The sequence below is a fragment of the Pelobates fuscus genome, chromosome 2 (assembly GCF_036172605.1).
Source record: "Pelobates fuscus isolate aPelFus1 chromosome 2, aPelFus1.pri, whole genome shotgun sequence".
NCBI classification, from domain to species: Eukaryota; Metazoa; Chordata; class Amphibia; order Anura; family Pelobatidae; genus Pelobates; species Pelobates fuscus.
This window is the reverse complement of record NC_086318.1, coordinates 86,403,192-86,422,702: the sequence shown is the minus strand read 5'-3', so window position 1 is coordinate 86,422,702 and position 19,511 is coordinate 86,403,192. Positions and strand designations below refer to the sequence as shown.

General features: G+C 40.5%; 1 protein-coding gene across 2 annotated transcripts in view; it reads left to right on the top strand.

The window, feature by feature from the left end:
- Window positions 1–18,992, top strand: part of HDLBP (high density lipoprotein binding protein) — a 37,877-nt gene extending 18,885 nt beyond the window's left edge. For both annotated transcript variants that reach the window (XM_063442415.1, XM_063442416.1), the window contains exons 7-28: window positions 231–446; window positions 1,797–2,003; window positions 3,138–3,245; window positions 3,973–4,077; window positions 4,755–4,833; window positions 5,457–5,596; window positions 5,795–5,899; window positions 5,976–6,089; window positions 7,098–7,184; window positions 7,284–7,415; window positions 7,898–8,116; window positions 8,534–8,755; window positions 9,788–10,006; window positions 10,207–10,351; window positions 11,753–11,901; window positions 12,247–12,351; window positions 14,444–14,578; window positions 14,690–14,833; window positions 16,307–16,486; window positions 16,857–16,973; window positions 17,277–17,411; window positions 17,756–18,992. In XM_063442415.1, the coding sequence (XP_063298485.1) occupies window positions 231–446; window positions 1,797–2,003; window positions 3,138–3,245; window positions 3,973–4,077; window positions 4,755–4,833; window positions 5,457–5,596; window positions 5,795–5,899; window positions 5,976–6,089; window positions 7,098–7,184; window positions 7,284–7,415; window positions 7,898–8,116; window positions 8,534–8,755; window positions 9,788–10,006; window positions 10,207–10,351; window positions 11,753–11,901; window positions 12,247–12,351; window positions 14,444–14,578; window positions 14,690–14,833; window positions 16,307–16,486; window positions 16,857–16,973; window positions 17,277–17,411; window positions 17,756–17,890 (3,198 nt within the window). In that variant the 3' untranslated portion in view covers window positions 17,891–18,992. The remainder of the gene's footprint in view (window positions 1–230; window positions 447–1,796; window positions 2,004–3,137; window positions 3,246–3,972; window positions 4,078–4,754; window positions 4,834–5,456; window positions 5,597–5,794; window positions 5,900–5,975; window positions 6,090–7,097; window positions 7,185–7,283; window positions 7,416–7,897; window positions 8,117–8,533; window positions 8,756–9,787; window positions 10,007–10,206; window positions 10,352–11,752; window positions 11,902–12,246; window positions 12,352–14,443; window positions 14,579–14,689; window positions 14,834–16,306; window positions 16,487–16,856; window positions 16,974–17,276; window positions 17,412–17,755) is intronic.
- Window positions 18,993–19,511: the final 519 nt, after the last annotated feature.

The window sequence follows — 19,511 nt, the reverse complement described above, 5'->3', positions numbered from 1 at the left end:
GTCAAAGCATCAGGGGAGATGTAGTGACAAACAAATGGAGTACCGAAGGTCGCCTAGCCCTGCACTAAACAATGTATGATGTTTTATTTGAAAACTGGTTTGCAAAATCCAGGTTAAAATCGCTAAATTGTGACTATAGTTATGTGTATAGTGTTCTTAATGAGTACTACACTGTTAATGTCTTCTAATCCATCTTCATGCTTATTAATTCAAAATGGCTCCCTTTGCAGGATAAGAGAGCAGTGGAACGGATAGAGATTGAGAAAGCATTCCACCCTTTCATCGTGGGACCCCAAAATAAAGTGGTTAATGAAATCATGAAAGAAACTGGAACAAGGATAAATGTCCCCCCACCCAGTGTCAACAAGACGGAGATTGTGTGCACTGGTGAGAAGGAACAACTGGCTCAAGCTGTGGCAAGGATCAGACAGATTTATGAAGAGAAGGTGAGTTTTGTCTCTACCCGTTATCTCACCCAGCCTCCAATAATGGCAAAATTACTGTTGTACCACTTGCATATCTCATGTTGGAAAGTCCCCGTTGGGTTCAAGGGGTACTTTTTTTTTTTTTACTTTTGTGTCCAATTTCAGATATGCACGTGTAAAACCGTAATCTTTTTCTATTTTGCACTGTGGGGAAGTTTTTGTTGTTTGGTCTCATCCGTCTTTTGCACACCTCAAATAATGGCATGGGATTCATTTGGCTATTGACTTAATACATTTATGATGATGGGTTCCTGGAATCAAGATAAATCGAGAGAAAAGTCTAAATTTTACATTTGGCCTTTTCTCTTTAGCGAAGAGTTTGTGAACACGGATACTCTTGGGGAAAATGCACCCACATAAAGCAATTAAAACCGAAACAGAACAGGAGATAGAACTTCCAATTACATACAGGAAGCTCCTGCAGGTTCGAGCAGGCTATTAACATATGACTTTCTTAATTAAACAAAATGCGATAAAGGAAGTTGAAATGTTGTTTACAAGAAATGTGTAGGGAGACTATGCAGGAGAGGCAGGGCTCGAGCTGCAAAGACAGCGATTTAGCTCCCAAATGGTAGAGAAATGAGCCGTTACTGTCACTTTAAGTTTGTGCTTCAGTTTACGTCCAATGTTTGGGATAGTGCTGATTGTTAAAGGGACACTCCAGGCACCCAGACCACTTCTGCCCATTGGAGTGGTCTGGGTGCCAAGTCCCACTACTTTTAACCCTGCAAGTGTAATTATTGCAGTTTTTTTATAAACTGCAATAATTACCTTGCAGGGTTAACTCCACCTCTAGTGGCTGTCTACTAGACAGCCACTAGAGGTAATTTCCTGCTCTATAGCACAGGAAACCTGTGCTAGAGCGTCGCTGGACGTCCTCACGCTGTGTGAGGACCTCCAGCGTTGCTCAAATCCCCATAGGAAAGCATTGAAATTATTTTTCAATGCTTTCCTATGGGGAGCGCTAATGCGCATGCGCGGCATTGCCGCGCATGCGCATTAGGTCTCCTCGGCCGGTGGGCGGGATCAGTCTCGCTCACCGGCCGACGCAATGGAGAGGAGGATCGTCGCGGAGGAGGAGACAGCGGCGAGGGACATCGCCGCTGCCTCAGGTAAGTGACTGAAGGGGTTTTCACCCCTTCAGTACCTGGGGATTGGTGGGTGGGAGGGAGAGGGACCCTCCAGTGCCAGGAAAACGGATCGTTTTCCTCGCACTGGAGATTCACTTTAAGAAACCTATAGATTTTTACAAATCCACTTAGTGATTGGCTTGTTCTTCCATTGGTTAACACTTGTCCTTCAAATCTGCAGAAGAAGAAAACAACCAGCATTGCTGTGGAAGTAAGGAAGTCTCAGCATAAGTATGTAATTGGACCTAAAGGAAATTGTCTGCAGGAAATCCTGGAGCGCACTGGGGTGTCAGTGGAGATCCCACCCAGTGATAGCAGCTCTGAGACTGTCATCTTACGTGGTGAACCTGAGAAACTGGGCCAAGCACTGACAGAAGTATACGCTAAGGTAGGTAAAACAATATTGAGATGGATTTCTTTGCATATTGAACTCTATGCAAACACCCTTTACTTTGTTTAAACCAGGCCTGTGTACACACAGGAGTCAACAAATACTTTAAAGGTTATTCTCCAAACTGTCAATTGTTGGGAATTAACCAGGCAATTAAAAATTGTAGGCCAAAATAGTCAAATTGGAAAAATTCTCCAACTGTTTCCACAATTCCAGCTCGGCTATTCTGTTCTTCAATTTGCAATCCCCTGCTGAATTCCTGATGCTTCAGTTTGAGTAGCCCGCAATAGCCCACAAATGAGGTTATGTACTAAAGCTTTCCCGTTGGTAAAGTAGGCCCAGAGGAGCAGTTTTTCGTCAAGGTTGCTGCCTTCTGTAATATTCATTGAGATGCCTGTGTACTGGCGAGGAATGCCCTCAAATCCTACAGGTCTGACAACCACTTCACTAGAGGATATCCGATTGCTTCCATCAGTCTTGTAAACTTCCATAATGAGTTTTAATTGTGCATTGTCACTTAGCGTTATGAAACATCTCCATTTTTTTGTGTGCTAAATGGGTATCAAACTCTAGTTGGAGAATAGAGTGCAAAAGCTTTAACTCTTCTTGCCTGGAAATCATTCAGTTATATTGTAGAGTTTTTCATAGAAAATGTATTCTCCATTAACCTTCCAAATGGATGGATTGGTATAGCTTCTTCTTGCTTCTTGATCAAAGGAGATATCTGACTGCCATTCTGGGGTCAACAAGTAATTTTTTTTCTTAGTTTGTTGCAAAATTGGAAGTGCGTCAAACATTTATTTTTTTTTTGTCTTTTTGGATCATCCGCAAAAAACAAAAGTGAGGAAGGCTGAACTTGATGGACGCAAGTCTCTTTTCAGCCTATGTAACTATGTATAATATTCTGTAGAATGAGGAATTGCTTGTCTTTATCTTAGACTTACTGACCATATTTTTTTTTTTTTTTAAGGTACCATTGGTTCTTGTCAAATGTCTTGCATATTTTTTACTAGCACGGTTTTGTGATTGTGCAAGAATTGTCATGGTTGTGTCTAGCTGCACTTGAACGTATCTCTAATCTGATAATCTTTTTCTATTTTTTTCTATTTTTTTTTTTATTTTTTTTTTTAGGCCAACAGCTTCACAACGGCTTCAGTTTCTGCTCCCTCATGGCTTCATCGGTTCATTATAGGCAAAAAAGGACAGAATTTGGCAAAGATCACACAGCAAATACCAAAGGTACTATTCTGGTTGTTTTGACTGCTTTGTGTTTGGGTTAATACAGAATATGCAAAGCACTCTTTAGGAGTATTACTAGACATGGGCATTGTGCACTGCTGGTAAATTGGAGCAGTCATATGATGCTTAACCATTTACCATTTAACTGTTTTTTGGTTTTTTTTTTTGGCTGTGGCGGTCCACCTTTAACTTGTATGGTTCACTGCCAGCCTCTCGTATGAGCAAAAAATGGAAAGGTTCAAGATTACACGTTGGCTACCATTGATTTACACAGATTGCGAAGCTGAAATCTAATATTTAAAAAAAAAAAAAAAAGTTTAAATCAAAGCAGGGTTGACCAGTAACACTACAGTGGAGATTTCTAGCTGCATATCAAATGCATTGTCATTACAGGCTTGCATTATAACCATGGTTTTATAATTTGCTGAACATTTTGGCGTGTGTGTGTGTGTGCACACGTGTTTCGTATTCTTGCTATAGCTTACCAGTAAAATCATTTATTTATTTTGCTGCTTTGTACGTAAATACTTAGCTGTATGTTTGTGCCACATAACTGATGCTCTGATTTAACCAAGTTTTCCAGCAATTTGCATCAGTTATTTGATTTCACAGGTCACTTTGCCATATAAAATACGTGCAGTGAACAGATGCCTATGCTAAAGATGGTGTTTAGTCTTGACTTTAGTATTTTTGATGCAAGTTGCCATATTTTTTTTTTGTCTTTTAGGTGCACATTGAGTTTACAGAAGGGGAGGACAAGATCTCTCTAGAAGGACCCACAGAGGATGTAGCAATAGCTCAACAACAGATGGAGGCACTCGTCAGGGACTTGGTAAGCATTTTATTTGCTTGGTGCCTTTCAAATCTATGGTCATTATTTCACATTAATGCTACTGCCTGGGATATATAACCTCATAAAGTGTTTGAGTCATGAACTCTTGATAGAAGTTGAAAATGGCCTCGTTCAGAAGACAAACCTGTTTGACTTGTTGTTTAGGGCTACATTCTGCCACTCTGTTAAGTAATCGGCAAGCTAAAAATAACTAAATCTTCTGATTAAGCGTTAATCCGATATCAGACATACTATAAGCATTCACTTCCAAAGGTAGTGTTGCACTCAGGGAACCAAATAGTCTGCTACCATGCCTGGAGCACCATGGAAGGCATATGCAGTCCCTTAGAAGTATTCAAAATCAAATGTCAAAGGCTTCACAGAGTAGTGTAAATAGGAAGGAGTTTTATTCAGGATCAGGAGTACAAAGTTGTATACAATGTTTCGGCAACATGATTTAATCATGTATTTATACAAAATTCTGTACAGTGGTTTGGCATCAAGCCTTAATCATGTATGTATATCATTTTGTACTCCTGATTCTGAATAAAACTCCTTCCTATTTGCACTACTGTTTGAAGCTTTTGGAATTTAATTTTGAATGCCATAAGAATCCCAGATATAGAATTGCAGCATTGTGAAATTTAAAATAACCTCTCCATTTTCTTTCCTCTTAGATTTCCCGTATGGATTTTGCAGAGATAAGCATTGAACATCGGTTTCACAGACACCTCATTGGAAAGAGCGGAGCAAACAGTGAGTGAATTGGTGCTCTGTACCAAAAGTAATGTCTAATTAGGAAGAGACCAAGTCTTTAACACAATGACATTTATTCAATCAGATAGGAAATGCAGCTAATGTGGCACATTATCCAGACCTCTCACAGAGGTGGCCTACATAGATGAGCCTTGAACATGTCCACATAATCACCCATTCAAGGGAAAAAAGCAAATACACACAAGCCTATGATGGTGATCCTACCTCTAACAGCACACTCCAGATAGTTATAAACTGAATTTCTACTGCGCATCATCTTATATGTAGTTCACAAATATCTGGGGAGTTGAGGTCCTCCATCACTGGCCCAAGGTCCTCCACCAACGGACTATAAGTCTTGACTAGGTTTTTATTTCCAAAGTATGTTTTTCATAATGCCGGTTTAATAATGTGACTGTCCATGAGTCCTGACTTAACTATGCATTTTGAGTAGTCTACACAATTTCTAATGATAGGATAATGGATGTAATACAAACCGAAATCTTAATATTGAAAATGGAGTGAATGAGTTGTAGTAAACTAGTGTCATTTGTAACAAACCGTATTAATGCAAACAGGCTATAGTATTCTCATTGCATTATTCCTGTGTGGTTATGCCTCAGTTAACCGGATTAAGGAACAGTACAAAGTCTCTGTGAGAATACCCCAGGATAGTGAAAAGAGCAATCACATCAGGATTGAAGGTGACCCACAAGGGGTGCAGCAAGCAAAGAAAGAGCTCCTTGAGCTGGCATTACGCATGGTGAGTGCAGATTGTTTCAAATTCACAAAAGCATTTTTATCCATTTCAGAAATTGCAATTTTGTGGATTTTGGACACACAGAATATATATATTGTTTGTATTTGCAAAGAATCTAGGGGTTTTATTATATATTTTTTTTAATACATCTTGGGCAGTACATTGTGATTCAATGGTAACAGTGTATCTTTTCACCTGTAGGAAAACGAACGCACAAAGGACTTGATTATTGACCAAAAGTTCCATAGGACAATTATTGGCCAAAAGGGAGAACGTATCCGTGAGATCCGGGACAAATTTCCAGATGTGAGTCAACTATACCTGTTGTTACCTTATACCCATATGTTCCTTACCAGTCTGACGGGGTTTTCTCTTTCCTTAGGTCATTATTAATTTCCCAGATCCAAATCAGAAGAGTGATATTGTACAGTTGCGTGGGCCAAAGAATGAGGTGGAAAAGTGCACCAAATATCTACAGAAGATGGTCATCGAAATGGTAAAGAGACCCTGTTCTTGACGGGTGGGGGTGGATTAACCTGGTTATTTGCCAAGTATATTATGACATGTCAAACCACTGACACTGTCCTGTACACAGCCAGATTCTCTCTCTAAAAATATTCAGATTTTATTCTTGCATATGGCACAAATAAATGCCTTCTATCGAGCCACAGTTTGTGAAGGTTTGACACTTACTTGGGTCTCTCTTATGCCCATATTTCTTCCAGTCTTTTATATCGCCAAAATTAAATTTCCCATCATTCATAGACACAAGTGTCTGCTGAGTCACAGCCAGGGAAGGTGTGGATAAGACTGCTTTAACAGTGGTTTAAAGGAACACTAGTGTCAGGAATACAAACATTCCTGAACCTGTAGTTCGAGCCAGTTGAGATTCACAGCCCTCCTCTCCTTACTTTAAAAGGATGCTTAACTTACCTTTTTTCCCCCCATGCTGAGCTGGCTGGCCCTGCTCCACCTCCGTGGCTGAGTTAATCAGATTTGAGCTATTGCGCATGCACAGAAAACACAGTGCTGCTCCAACCGGCATATGTGCATAGATATACATAAAATCAATGCATTTCTATGGTGAGTGTTAAGCATCTCCATGTAGAGTGTGAAGACGCTGTACGCCAGTGCTGCACACTGTGCAGTACTGACCCAGGAAGCACCTCTAGTGGCTGCCTGAGTGACTACCACTAGAGGAGTTCCTAGGCAGCAATGTAAACACTACCTTTTCTCAGATTTTTTACTTTAAAAGCCTGCAGGGACAGGCTTTAAACACCAGATCAACTACATTAAGCTGTAGTTGTTCTGGTGACTATAGTGTCCCTTTAACTCTTGCACTGCCAAAAATTGAGCAATTAAACTGCATGTGCATGATTTATACACCAAAACCACTTTATTAACCTAAATAAGTTTTGGTACTTGAATTGTCTCTTAACAGTGATGTGATTGATTTGAAGGGAGGGAAGTCTTATTGATTGTCGTACTTGATCTTTGACTTTAGGTGGAGAACAGTTATTCAATCTCTGTGCCGATCTTTAAGCAGTTCCACAAGAACATCATTGGCAAAGGAGGAGCTAACATCAAGAAGGTGAGTTTATAGGCTTTGTGAACGGTTTTAAACCTTACAGACTATAACCCTACATCTTTGGAAAGCCCTAAATTTCCACTTGTTTTGCATCCATTGCAGATTCGTGAAGAATGTAACACTAAGATTGACCTCCCGGCTGAAAATAGCAACTCAGAAATGATTGTGATCACCGGGAAGAAGCCCAACTGTGAAGCCGCAAGGGACAGGATCTTGGCCATTCAGAAAGAACTGGTAAGTCTTGGTGTCTTCCCAGGATTGGAAAAATAGCTAATTCCTTCAGCATTGTGAAATCGGATTTGTTCTGGTGTAAACTGCTGGTGTTCAGAATGCTTGCTTTCTCTGTAGTAGAACTCTTGTCTAAATCCTTTTCTCGATTGCTCCAATAGCCTGTTGAATTGAAGTATTATGAGCCGACTAGAGTATTATTCTTGTAATGGCAGGGTTTAATTTTTTTAGTCAGACTATTTAAATTTATTAACTTCGCATTGTTGATTTTACTTTAAACCGTGCTTACTGACCCAATTGGTACAACCATTTAACCCCTTAAGGACACACGACGTGTGTGACACGTCATGATTCCCTTTTATTCCAGAAGTTTGGTCCTTAAGGGGTTAAACTTGGTTGTAAATTAAGGTCTTGGCTCTAGTGATGTGCATTGAATTATTATTTTTTTTTTTTGATTGTTCAATCTGAACCAAACTTCTTTTCTGCAGGCAAACATCACTGAATTGGAGGTCAGCATTCCATCCAAACTGCACAACTCCCTCATTGGAGCGAAGGGACGCTTTATTCGCTCTATAATGGAAGAATGTGGGGGTGTCCATATCCATTTTCCTAGCGAGGGCTCTGGTAGTGATTCGGTGACCATCAGGGGACCAGCTCAGGATGTGGATAGAGCCAAGAAGCAGTTGCTGCAGCTTGCAGAGGAAAAGGTGAGAATATTGTGTTACGGGTAACCTGCAGTATGTCAGCACAATGTCTCATTGTGATCGGAGACCCTGATATCGTTAAATGAGACAGGTGACTAGATGAGGTCAGTATAGAATTGTAGGTCCGGCCTTTAGATGGTAACTCTGAATGTTCATGGGCCCTATGCAGGGCCCTCATGGACCTAGCTGACTGGCACAACAGTGTGTTGCAAGAAACCAGTCTCTAGTAAACCGTTTAGGGTTTGCTTTGATTATATATATTTTGCATTTGTAAATTAATGTACACGAATGTAATGGTGTTTTGGATATTTTTTTTTTTTATGTGACAAAAGCGTTAGTTGGTTGAATTGCTGCTTATGGTTTTGTGGGTAATCATTGCTTACTCATTATTTTTTTTTTTTTTTTCTCCTGGCTTTTCAGCAAATAAAAAGTTTCACAGCAGAGCTGAAGGCCAAGCCTGAATATCACAAGTTTTTGATCGGTAAAGGGGGAGTTAACATTCGCAAAGTGCGCGACCTAACTGGAGCTCGCATCATATTTCCTACCGCTGATGATAAAGACCAGCAGCTCATTACCATTGTGGGCACAGAAGAGGCGGTAAAAGATGCTCAAACAGAGCTGGAGAACCTGATAAGGGGCTTGGTAAGACTTTTTAAATACACTGAAACTACCATTATCTGACCCACTACTTCTCAAACTAACTTGCCTACTGCTGCAGGTTCACATAGATATAATTTCCTGGACATCTTTCTTCTTGCTGCTTCCACCTTCCTTGTTTGCTTCACCTGCCTGGAATATGCCATCACTCTGTAGTTTTGTGCATGCACACATATGAACTGGGGTGTATGACTGACTAATTTTAGTAAAGCAAAATTTAATCGGAATTGGTGTTTCTTAACCCCTTAAGGACCAAACTTCTGGAATAAAAGGGAATCATGACATGTCGCACATGTCATGTGTCCTTAAGGGGTTAAAGAATCTTTACAATAAAAGTCCCGAGGGTCAGGGCCACTTTAACCCCTTAAGGACCAAACTTCTGGAATAAAAGGGAATCATGACATGTCACACATGTCATGTGTCCTTAAGGGTTAAACTGGGGATCCACATTTAGCCACCGTGCTTGCATTGCCTTAAAACAAGAAAAACTCTTCTTATAACATCTGTAAGTCAAACTTCCTTAGTCTCTTCTAACTAGATTGCAGACATTAAATCAAGAGCAACCTATTTGAATGGACTTATATATTTTTTTTTTTTTTTTTGCTTGCTGGTATGTGTTTATAGTCTTCTTCACATCAGATGTAGCCAAGGGACCTGATTTTCCACAATGGCAGCATTTTGGGGCTGTAGCACCATAACCACTCCATTTCCTTTCATTGTAATTAGTTGTACAGTTTGACTTCTTACCCTGGGGTTCACTGGTCACCGCTCCCCCCTCCTACCAGCCTATATAAAATGCTTGAGGCTTAGCACAAAGCACTTTACGACTGGGAGGAGACAAGTAGAGGCAGGGAGTGGCCTGGCAGCTCCCAGGTAAACTAATTGGGGGACGGGGGAACTAGAACCACTGCCGTGTGCGGTAGTGGTTATGGTGCTTGTAGTCTATTTTACAAAAGATAGATGGATGATTTTATTTGTATCTGTATGTCAACAGAACTTGCTTCCCTTGTTTTTCAGGATAACATTGTTGAGGACACAATGTCTGTGGACCCCAAACACCACCGCCACTTTGTGATTCGGAGAGGCCAGGTGCTGCGGGAAATTGCTGAAGAGTATGGTGGTGTAACAGTGAGCTTCCCTCGCTCTGGAGTGCAAAGTGAACGTGTCACCCTTAAAGGCGCAAAGGAATGTGTGGAAGCTGCCAAGAAACGAATCCTTGACATCATAGAGGACTTGGTAAGTGGGATGATCATGAGTGTTGGCTTTGTCTAGAAAAGCGAACTTCTCCTCCATATTTATCATGCTTGTTTGGTCAGATCTATGCAGTTTATAGCAGTTTACAATCTGACTGACTTTAGACCTATGGCAGAATATACCTTACACTTTATTTGGTTTGCTTTCTTGCACCTTATACCACACTTATTTTACCCCCCTAGGAAGCACAGGTCTCTATTGAGTGCATAATCCCTCAAAAATATCATCGGTCAATTATGGGCCCCAAGGGATCCCGAATTCAGCAGATCACTCGAGAATATGGTGTGCAGATTAAATTTCCTGACAGAGAGGAAAACCCTCAGGGAGGTAAGTCTTATCTCCGTTAGGAGTGTGAGCATCACGACCCAGACTAGAAAAGCTGTAGTTGAATTAATGCTGCCCGCGTTCTCTATAGATCCCAACATATTCTGCAGTGCTCCACAATGTTCAGAATGTAATATCCCTAAACACAGTAAATGAAAACACTACTGAGACATGCAAGTATGTCAAAATTTTGAAGTTCTTATAGTTGTTATAGAAATGATTCTGACAGAATCATTGGTGGATTGTGGAGACTGTAGAGTATGCGCCTGCAGAACACAATGCTCCTTAGCATTGGCTTGGACAGTCATGGTCGAGACATGTCTCCATGATAACGTCAAACAAGCTTCAGTGGGCTGCAGAGGGTTACTCTGAGAAGGTTGAGTAAAATGCTTTAAGGGTATGTGCCATCTAATGGGAATTGTTCTATATTGTTGTAATGCAGTGCAACTTTGAAAATATTGTAATGCAAACTGGGTTTTACCTAACTAGTGATGGGGAGAATATAGCGTTGGGAATACAGATTTGACTGTATTTGTATCATGCTTTTTGATATGCAGTGCAGTAGCCATATCTCCCATGTTCTAGTATGATGAATAGCACATAATGTAGAATTACAATTTAAATAATACCAGACTGTGTAGCTAGAAAGATTACTTTTACAAGCGCTACAAACTGGCACTACTCTATTTTCATGACCGTGTTCACTTAGTGATCTATTGGTGAGTAATTCCTCCTTCAGAGAGTGATTGAGTACAAGACCCTGAACATGTTTATAGCATTTCTTCTCTTTACCTCTTTACTTCTTGTCAGTGAAATGATCTGGAAGCCATGTCCCCCAGGTTTTTAACCATACAAGTGAAAACCTGTCTGTTCTGTTTTAATTTCAGGGTTTAAATGCCTCTTGAGGCTGTCACTCAGACAGCCACTAGGAGTGCTTGAGATAAAAAAAAAAAGCAGAGTAAAACAAATTTTAATAATTAGATGATTTCATAGAGACCATCTGTTTGGTTCAGTGTGGTGTTTTTCAGTGCGCACTAGCCTCCCGATGCTTTTCTATGGAAAACATTGGATGGGCAGGCTGGAGTCATCGATCTCGATGATTTCATCCAAGGAGGCAGAGCTTTCCTGCGGAGATCAGCACTGCGAGGAAGAAAATGTATGTTTTGAAAAAATTCCCCAGGATTCGTGATCTTGGGCAATGCCAAGATGCCTTTTTAACATTTTAGAAGGGTAATGTTCTGTAAATACAATAGAGCCCAGTTTTGTAGGAAATCAAATTGCATTCTGGTTTGTGTAGAAGTCTTCTCCTACCACTGTACACATGAACGTATCTTGAAATGTCCCACCTCCCCCCCTAAAAAAAACCCACTACTAGTCATTTCATAAATGTACTTTGTCTTTTAGCACCCAGTGCCGATTTACCAGCACAAGAGAATGGTGAAGAGGGAACAGAGCCGAAGGTCATGACTGATCCTGAGTCCCCCAAAAAATGTGATCTAATCACAATCTCTGGACGCAAGGAGAAGTGCGACGCAGCCAGTGATGCTTTGAGGGTATGTGCCATCTAATGGGAATTGTTATATATTGTTGTAATGCAAACTATGGGTTTTACCAAAATTAAAATGTATGTCTTTACAAAATGTAATATTAAGCATTGCTTTTTAATTTTCTTGTGCTCTATATTAGCAACTCTAGGGTAATATTATAAAGTCTGTCAATCACTGAAGCCAGTATAATGATCCTCCAGATTACTTTTATCAAAACTATTCTTCAATGCTTTATTGCATCTTCCCTCAGTTTCTGTAAAAAGTTTCCCACCGATGTATTGAATCTTCAGGTACACCCATAGCATGCTGTAGTGATAAAAAATGTATTTATTTTTTTCCTTTCGTTTTCAGGCTCTTGTACCTGTCAGCATTGAGGTTGAGGTCCCCTATGATCTGCATCGCTACATCATCGGCCAGAAAGGGTCTGGCATTCGTAAGATGATGGACGAGTTTGAGGTGAGTTTAGAGGGGTTTAATGTGAGAAGTAGAAATTATTGGGTAAGGTGTGCTGGTTGTCTGCCCAGGGTTCTTGCTACACAATGTCTCCTCAAAGATTGAAGACGGTTATATAGGTTACATATGGCCTATGTTTTACTCATGGTTTCCTTTGACCCATGAACTTGGTTAGTTGATGTTGTGGATAACTGAAGGAATTGCATTCATGCTGTGTTTAGAAGTAAAAGGTGTTGCTGACGGTTCTATTTTGTATGCATCAGACTGTATTTGCCTTCTGGATATTATATCTTGTACATAGATGCTGTGTAGAAAGACTTATGTTCTCAACACTAGTTGTCATTGTGCGTCTCTAATCTGATCAGTTACAAGACTTGTCATAAGTGAATAGGTCTGCTAGCACTTGGTTGCTTATGCAAGGAATCTCTACCCATTGCAGTTACACTAGCTTGCACTTCCAGTACAGATACAGCTTATGGGAGGCTTTAGTATGTGCGAGGCAAAACTCTGCGCTTTGCATCTCTATGGGGAACGTTCATCGCCTCAATGCAGAGCGTGGAGATACTGAACATCAATGCTGCACACTGTGCAGCACTAAACTAGAAAGCACCTCTAGTGGTGGTCTAAGTGACTGCCACTAGAGGTGCTACTAGGCACCAATGTAAAGTGTTTAGCTTGTTCCTGCAGGCTTTTCAATGTATAGACACAAGAGCCACAACATTAAGCTGCAGTTGTTCTGGTGTCCTTTTAAAGACCGAGGCAATTGTCCACATTCTGAACCAAAGCCAAACCATTAGTTTGTTGGGTCTACCATAATTCTAAGGGTTTCTCTTCATGTGCCCCCAAACATATGTATTTTTCTTTAATTTTTTGTGTGTGTGTGTGTGTGTTTTTAAAGGTATACATTTAATATAATATATGTATACTGAACACACTGTGTGTGGATAAAATGTTAAAATTGGGAGAATTCCCCCCCCCCCCCCCTCCTCCCACACACACATTTTTGCTTATGATTTTTACACATTCCGTGCAACTAATTAAAAAAAAACCTCAAAATATGTTCATATATCAGTTCTGATTGTTAAATTACTGTTTAGGATCTAAATTAACTTTTGATAGTGGGGGAGTTGGTGTTAATTAACACTATAGCAACCATACCCCTTACCCAACCACTTACACTAACTGTATGACTACTTTAATCCTACTCTTAACTTCATCCCTACTCTCTTTAACCCTAAAACAGCTAACCATAACCCTACCCTACTCTTGCCCTTTAATCTGACACTACCATAACCCTATAGTAACCTACTCATAATATCCCAATCCATTGTCCTTTTACAAATGGGTTTTACTATTTAACAAAGTAGATCGTGGTCTGACCACTTGGCCTTCTTTTTATGTCATTCTGAAAGAAGCCCTGCATCTGTCAGTCAACGGGAGACAGCCTGGGAGCCCGGTCAGTGTCCATTCAAACACTGGGGGGGTCTCCTCCATAGCAGCCTGCAGGCCAGAAAAACAACGGCTGAACGTGATCGCTCAGCTCATGGTTTTATGATTGAGTTTAAAGGGCTAGGTGCAGCAGTGACTTCCAGCACTGCACAAAGCTCATCGGTCAGTCTGGGACCACCGAAAAAATGGCCACAGCTGACTAACAGAAGACCCAAGTTTCCATTGATACCTTCAAATCTATTTGAAGGTATTTAAATGCTTATTTAAAGAGTCTCTTCCTACGCTGCAAGCAGCTTGTAAAAGTCTGGGGCTACTAGAAATGACACCCGCAGACAGGGTAGCTCCAGATATCCATTGATACCTGGGGCTCCCTGGAGTGAGCAAATATTTCTACCTCATCTAAATATAAAGGACGTTAAAAAGTTGCTGGGGTACAAGTAAGGTTATTTTTTTTAAAGAGTGAAAGAATCTGTATAGCTAGTGTTACAGAAGCTAATCTGTGGGCTGCCTTTTCAACAACCCACTTTTAATGTCTCCTTTGTCGGGCTTATCAGTGCAAAATTAGCTTTGGTTCAATGTTGGTACATAAAGGGTATATACTTCCTGCTTTTTGACTCCTGGTATTTGTCTACTTTTCATATCAAAGGTGAACATCCAGGTGCCCGCACCTGAGCTGCAGTGTGACACTATCACCATCACTGGCCTCTCTACCAATCTGGACCGAGCCAAAGGGGGACTTCAAGATAGAGTGAGGGAGTTACAAGCCGAGCAGGAGGACAGGGTAAGTGCAGAATTATGTTATCAACCCTTATTCTGGCATTAATGGTGGTGCTTACCTAGTCCATCCCCTAAATTTGATGTAACTGTTATGTATTTTTCTTTTTTGGTTTAGGCTTTGCGCAGTTTTAAGTTGGTTATCTCTGTTGACCCCAAATTTCACCCGAAGATCATTGGTCGCAAAGGGGCGGTCATTAGCCAGATCCGTAGTGAGCATGATGTCAACATCCAGTTTCCTGACAAGAGTGATGACAACCAGGTAAGGTGTACAAGTGAAATTTTCATTACTGAAAAAAATAGCTGCTAGCAACAAACATTTGCGCTAGTGTAGAATACGGAGATTTAAATATATTGTTGTCCTGGGAGAATGGTATGCATGGTTTGGTTTCTAGTTGATCCTTGAAAATGTACTGAACTGTTAAATTGCTCAATAGAGAGGAAAATGCCTCAAATCACAGAAAAGGGGATTTGTTTTTTTAATTATTATTCAAATAGTTACATACAATCATTAGTGTAAATAGAAGAAAGAGACAGAGGATATGGGGTGTTGTGGGAAACAAACTCCCCAAACTCTGAGAAGGTTACAAGAGGTATAGGGGGCTTGACCCCGAGAGTAAATATAGACAAAAAGAAAAGAATGAGCTGAAAGGCCACCGTATATAAAAATATGAAGGTGGGAGACAGCTCATTCAATGATCTATACATCTTTAATTAAATGTACTTACATAGAAAGGGAGAGAAAAAAAAGGAGGGGGGGAAAAAACATGGGTACTGATACCTTTTAATAGAACAAAAATCTACAGACAGTGATAAAATATAGAACTGGCTCTATAGATGGCCAGGACAGAAGGTACCCCCAGAGTGTACAAGTAAGTGAGATAAATACTCACAAATGCTAACTAGAGCAGACACAGCAGTTAAATACTATAGACCAATAGGTAAAAGGGGTCACTGTAAAGATATAAATATAGTGTCAGTCTTTACATGATGATCCTACCAGGAACCTGGTATGAGGGCAAAAAGGGGTATTCTATATAGGGATATGAAGTAAGTCTTGGTAGTAAAGGTGTCCCTGGAGGGAGTAAAGTAGTTATTAGTACAGGCTAGAAAGTTGATGTAGGCAAAGTGGACGGTAAGTCCAAATAGCTAGTTCAAGAGGTATATACACGCCCACCAGAGCATAAACAGCATACAAGTAGGTGCTAAAGGGCAAATACTAAGGTGATCAATCTGAGATCCTATTGAATTCTACTTCAAGAGAATTGTCATAATGGTTTAACAGGAACTGTTAAATCCCACTCAACTGTGTGCAGATTCCAAGTATGTCATGTTGAACAGAACTTGCCTGTTTCATGGCTGAATGCCCCCTCCCTCCAGCACACATCCTTGAAATTTAAATTTAACCCAAATAATGTACATGACATTCGCTTTGTGACCCATTGTGAAATTGCCAAAGTCAGCAGGGTGGAGGGTGGGGTTGTCTGTGTAGCGGCAATGCTGCTACAGTAATCGGTTTGTAGGACATGAACATGTGTATACTCTGAACACGGCAGACCCATGAGATGGCTTGACTCTGGAACCAAATCGTCCCCATGTGTCAAAAAAAATCACTGTTTAACATTCCATGGAGTTTCTCATTCAGACTAAGTAACTGATCTAAAAGAGAATTTGATATGGTTCTCCTTCGGTTTTTAAGCTGCTGACAATGTTCTGTTATATATAATTTTTTTAGGATCAGATTATCATCACCGGTTATGAAAGAAATACAGAGGCTGCTAGAGATGCAATTATGCACATTGTTGGGGACCTGGAACAGATGGTGTCAGAAGATATCACTTTGGATCACCGTATCCATGCCCGCATCATTGGCGGCCGAGGCAAAGCAATACGCAAGATAATGGACGAGTTTAAGGTGAAGTAAACGGTCTAGACTGCTGCAGGTTACATGCAACTGTGTCCTTAGTATTGTTTGTAGCTGGTTCTCCCAGAGGTGATTTTTCTTGGAGTTGTGGAGATTGAACAAGGGATTGCAAATTTTAGCCAATAAAAGTTGGCGACTATTTCTTTATTTGCTTATTAACCTAAAATGTGCAATTCCATGAATGTTTAGCAATCACATTCTACGGTGTGAGATTAAATAGCCCATTAAAACTCGTTCCTCCTGGAAAGAGACTCAGAATGTGTTTTGATCCATGAAAATCCGAATCTTTGAATATTTTTTTTTTTTTTCTTTTTAAAGAACTGTTTAGCAGCATTTCTGATGATTTTTTTTGTTCCAAAAGGTGGATATTCGCTTTCCTCAGAGTGGTGCTCCAGATCCTGACTGCGTTACTGTGATGGGTAAACCTGAGGATGTGGAAGAAGCCATTGATCACCTTTTGAACTTGGAGGAGGAATACGTAAGTGTCTCTTGTAGATAGTTGCATCTTCCCTTTCAGAGAAGACAGCCTTGATCGGCCAACTCTGTTGTTTAACCCCTTAAGGACACATGACATGTGACATGTCATGATTCCCTTTTATTCCAGAAGTTTGGTCCTTAAGGGGTTAAGGTTTGTGTAAATTAATATAAAAGGAACGCCATCACCTCTGGTTGCGGTCATACCCTTGGTATCTAGATGAATATATTTTATTTAATATATATATTGTGTATATGTTTTGTTTTAACTGAAGTGCACCTTCACATTTTTATTTATTTATTTTAGATGACTGATGTTGTGGAGAGTGAGGCGATGCAATCCTACATGAAGCCTCATACTCCGGAGGATACAAAACCCCAGCCATCAAAGGGCTTTGTTGTGAGAGATGCTCCATGGACAGCAGGAGGTGGTAATGAGAAGGTGTGTATTAAGAAGTCTATATTCCAGGTCCAGGAACTGGCCGCATCGAGTATTCCTTTATGGTTTGTAAAAGCCATGCTAAGCTGTGATCCACTAACTTAATGCAGGATATATGTCTTAACTGCACATTACGGAAACATGTATTATGAAAGGGTTATGGGGCTGTAAAATTTTTATTATGGCAATTGTGCTTCACATTTGCAGTGTTGGAAAGAGGAAATAATACTTTCTCATCCGGGAACAGAAACTACTGAATTTAAAACATTTGTCACTTTTACTGATTGAAACACCAGTCTTCTTACATTTGCTGACCCAGTTATCAATTTTCCCCCCTTCATTTTCAGGCTCCCGACATGAGCAGCTCTGAGGATTTTCCCAGCTTTGGGGCACCAGTGATTCACAAGACGTCTCCTTGGGGCCCGAAGCGGCACGGCGGTGGAAAAGGCCTTCTGCCTGCTGACATGTCTGCTTCCTGTTAACTCTATTGTTCCTGTGTCAGATTCACTTGCCCCAGTCATCTCCTCATTCCCCTTCCTGCCCCTTCCTCTGCCTCCCCAAGGATCCTTTGTAACCAGTCACTTCTGCAGTTTTTGCTGTGCGGGGATTTATCTGGCACTTTTGTATCTGGTTCCTCACCAAAGGGTTAAATCTGCATTTCATTCTTTCATGCTAGAAAGTGTCTAGAAATGCATTTACATGGTATAGTGATACTAAGTATATCTACACACCTCCATCCATCTAAAGTTAGTCCTACCTAAGTAGATATGCTTCCTCTACAGTCCACCGCAAGTTCTGCCATGTTGAATTTCTGTGGTGCCTGGTCAGTTGTTTAACTGTTCTTTTACAAAGATACCCTCTGCTTTTGGGATGTGTTAGTCATTGGGCTACGACTGCTGGAGATATGAAATGATGCTTGGGTATCTGTCCTTTTAAGGAGAACGGTGTCTGACGCGTGGATGTGTGCAGCCATACTTGGTGTTTTTATGTATTTCTGCATGAAATGCTGTTTTAAACTGTGTGAGGTCACATTAATTGAGGGCTGCTCAGGTCTTGGAGCATCGAGGGTCTTTTTAACACTGTCCTGCTGCAGACCTGAATGTATTGTGAAGTGCCCTGTTAACCCCTTCACTGCCAGGAAGCCATTTTCAGGGAGGGATATGCACAAATAGGGCAACTGTTTTCTCCCTCACATCCATTCTTATTTCATGACTGCTAATCTTCTTCTCAGCTGCAGAAAAGCCTAGATTGTCCTCTTGTGGCATTAGGACTGAATTTTAATCCCTTCTGCTGCTTCCTGAATACTTTGAGTTGATAGGAGAATGAAAGGGTTAAAGCGCCCATCTTCTCTCAAAAGCCCTGTCACATACCTTTCTCTTGTCCCCTTACCTCTGATGCCGGGGGAAAGGAATAATCCATTTTATTTTTTTGTTGTGGTTTGGGCGGGAGGGTTGACATTAGCTCCAGGGTTTTTTCCAGACCTCTCCCAAGCCCACTTACCTTCTGGACATTTCTTCTTACTGTGCCTCAGTATCAACTTCCTGTTCACCAAGATCAGGAAATAAACATCCTTTAAAAGCCAAATTGTGTTGTATGTTTGAATGTTCTGTGTACTCACTGGTTGGTAATGGTTTGTTCATCTCCCAAAACATGATCAAAATGCTTTTAAAGACCTTTAAATATTGAAATGGAAGGCCTGTTGTCTGACCATATTTACCCTTCGTAGTCTCAACCTGTCGGGAAGTAATCAAATTTGCTACCAAGTACCAGGTTAAAGTTATCAGATCCAGTTTTCTTTAACCGATGTGTTAAGTTCATGTGTAGGACATGAAAAGTTCTGCCCAGCAATATATTAAATTTATAAACTATATAGGATTCTGCTTTCAAATTCAGGTGCTGCATATAAGAAAGTAAATGCTGAGATTGCAATTTCCATGTGCTGGTAATCAATATGTAATCTGGATGTGGCAGCCCTACAAGCAGACCGTTTGTAGAATTTGACTTTTTAAAGCCACTGATTTGGCATAAAACTGTTACAGTACACAATCTACACTTGTGTTGTTTTTTTTTTTTTTTGTGTCGGGAATTCATCTACAGTCTGTA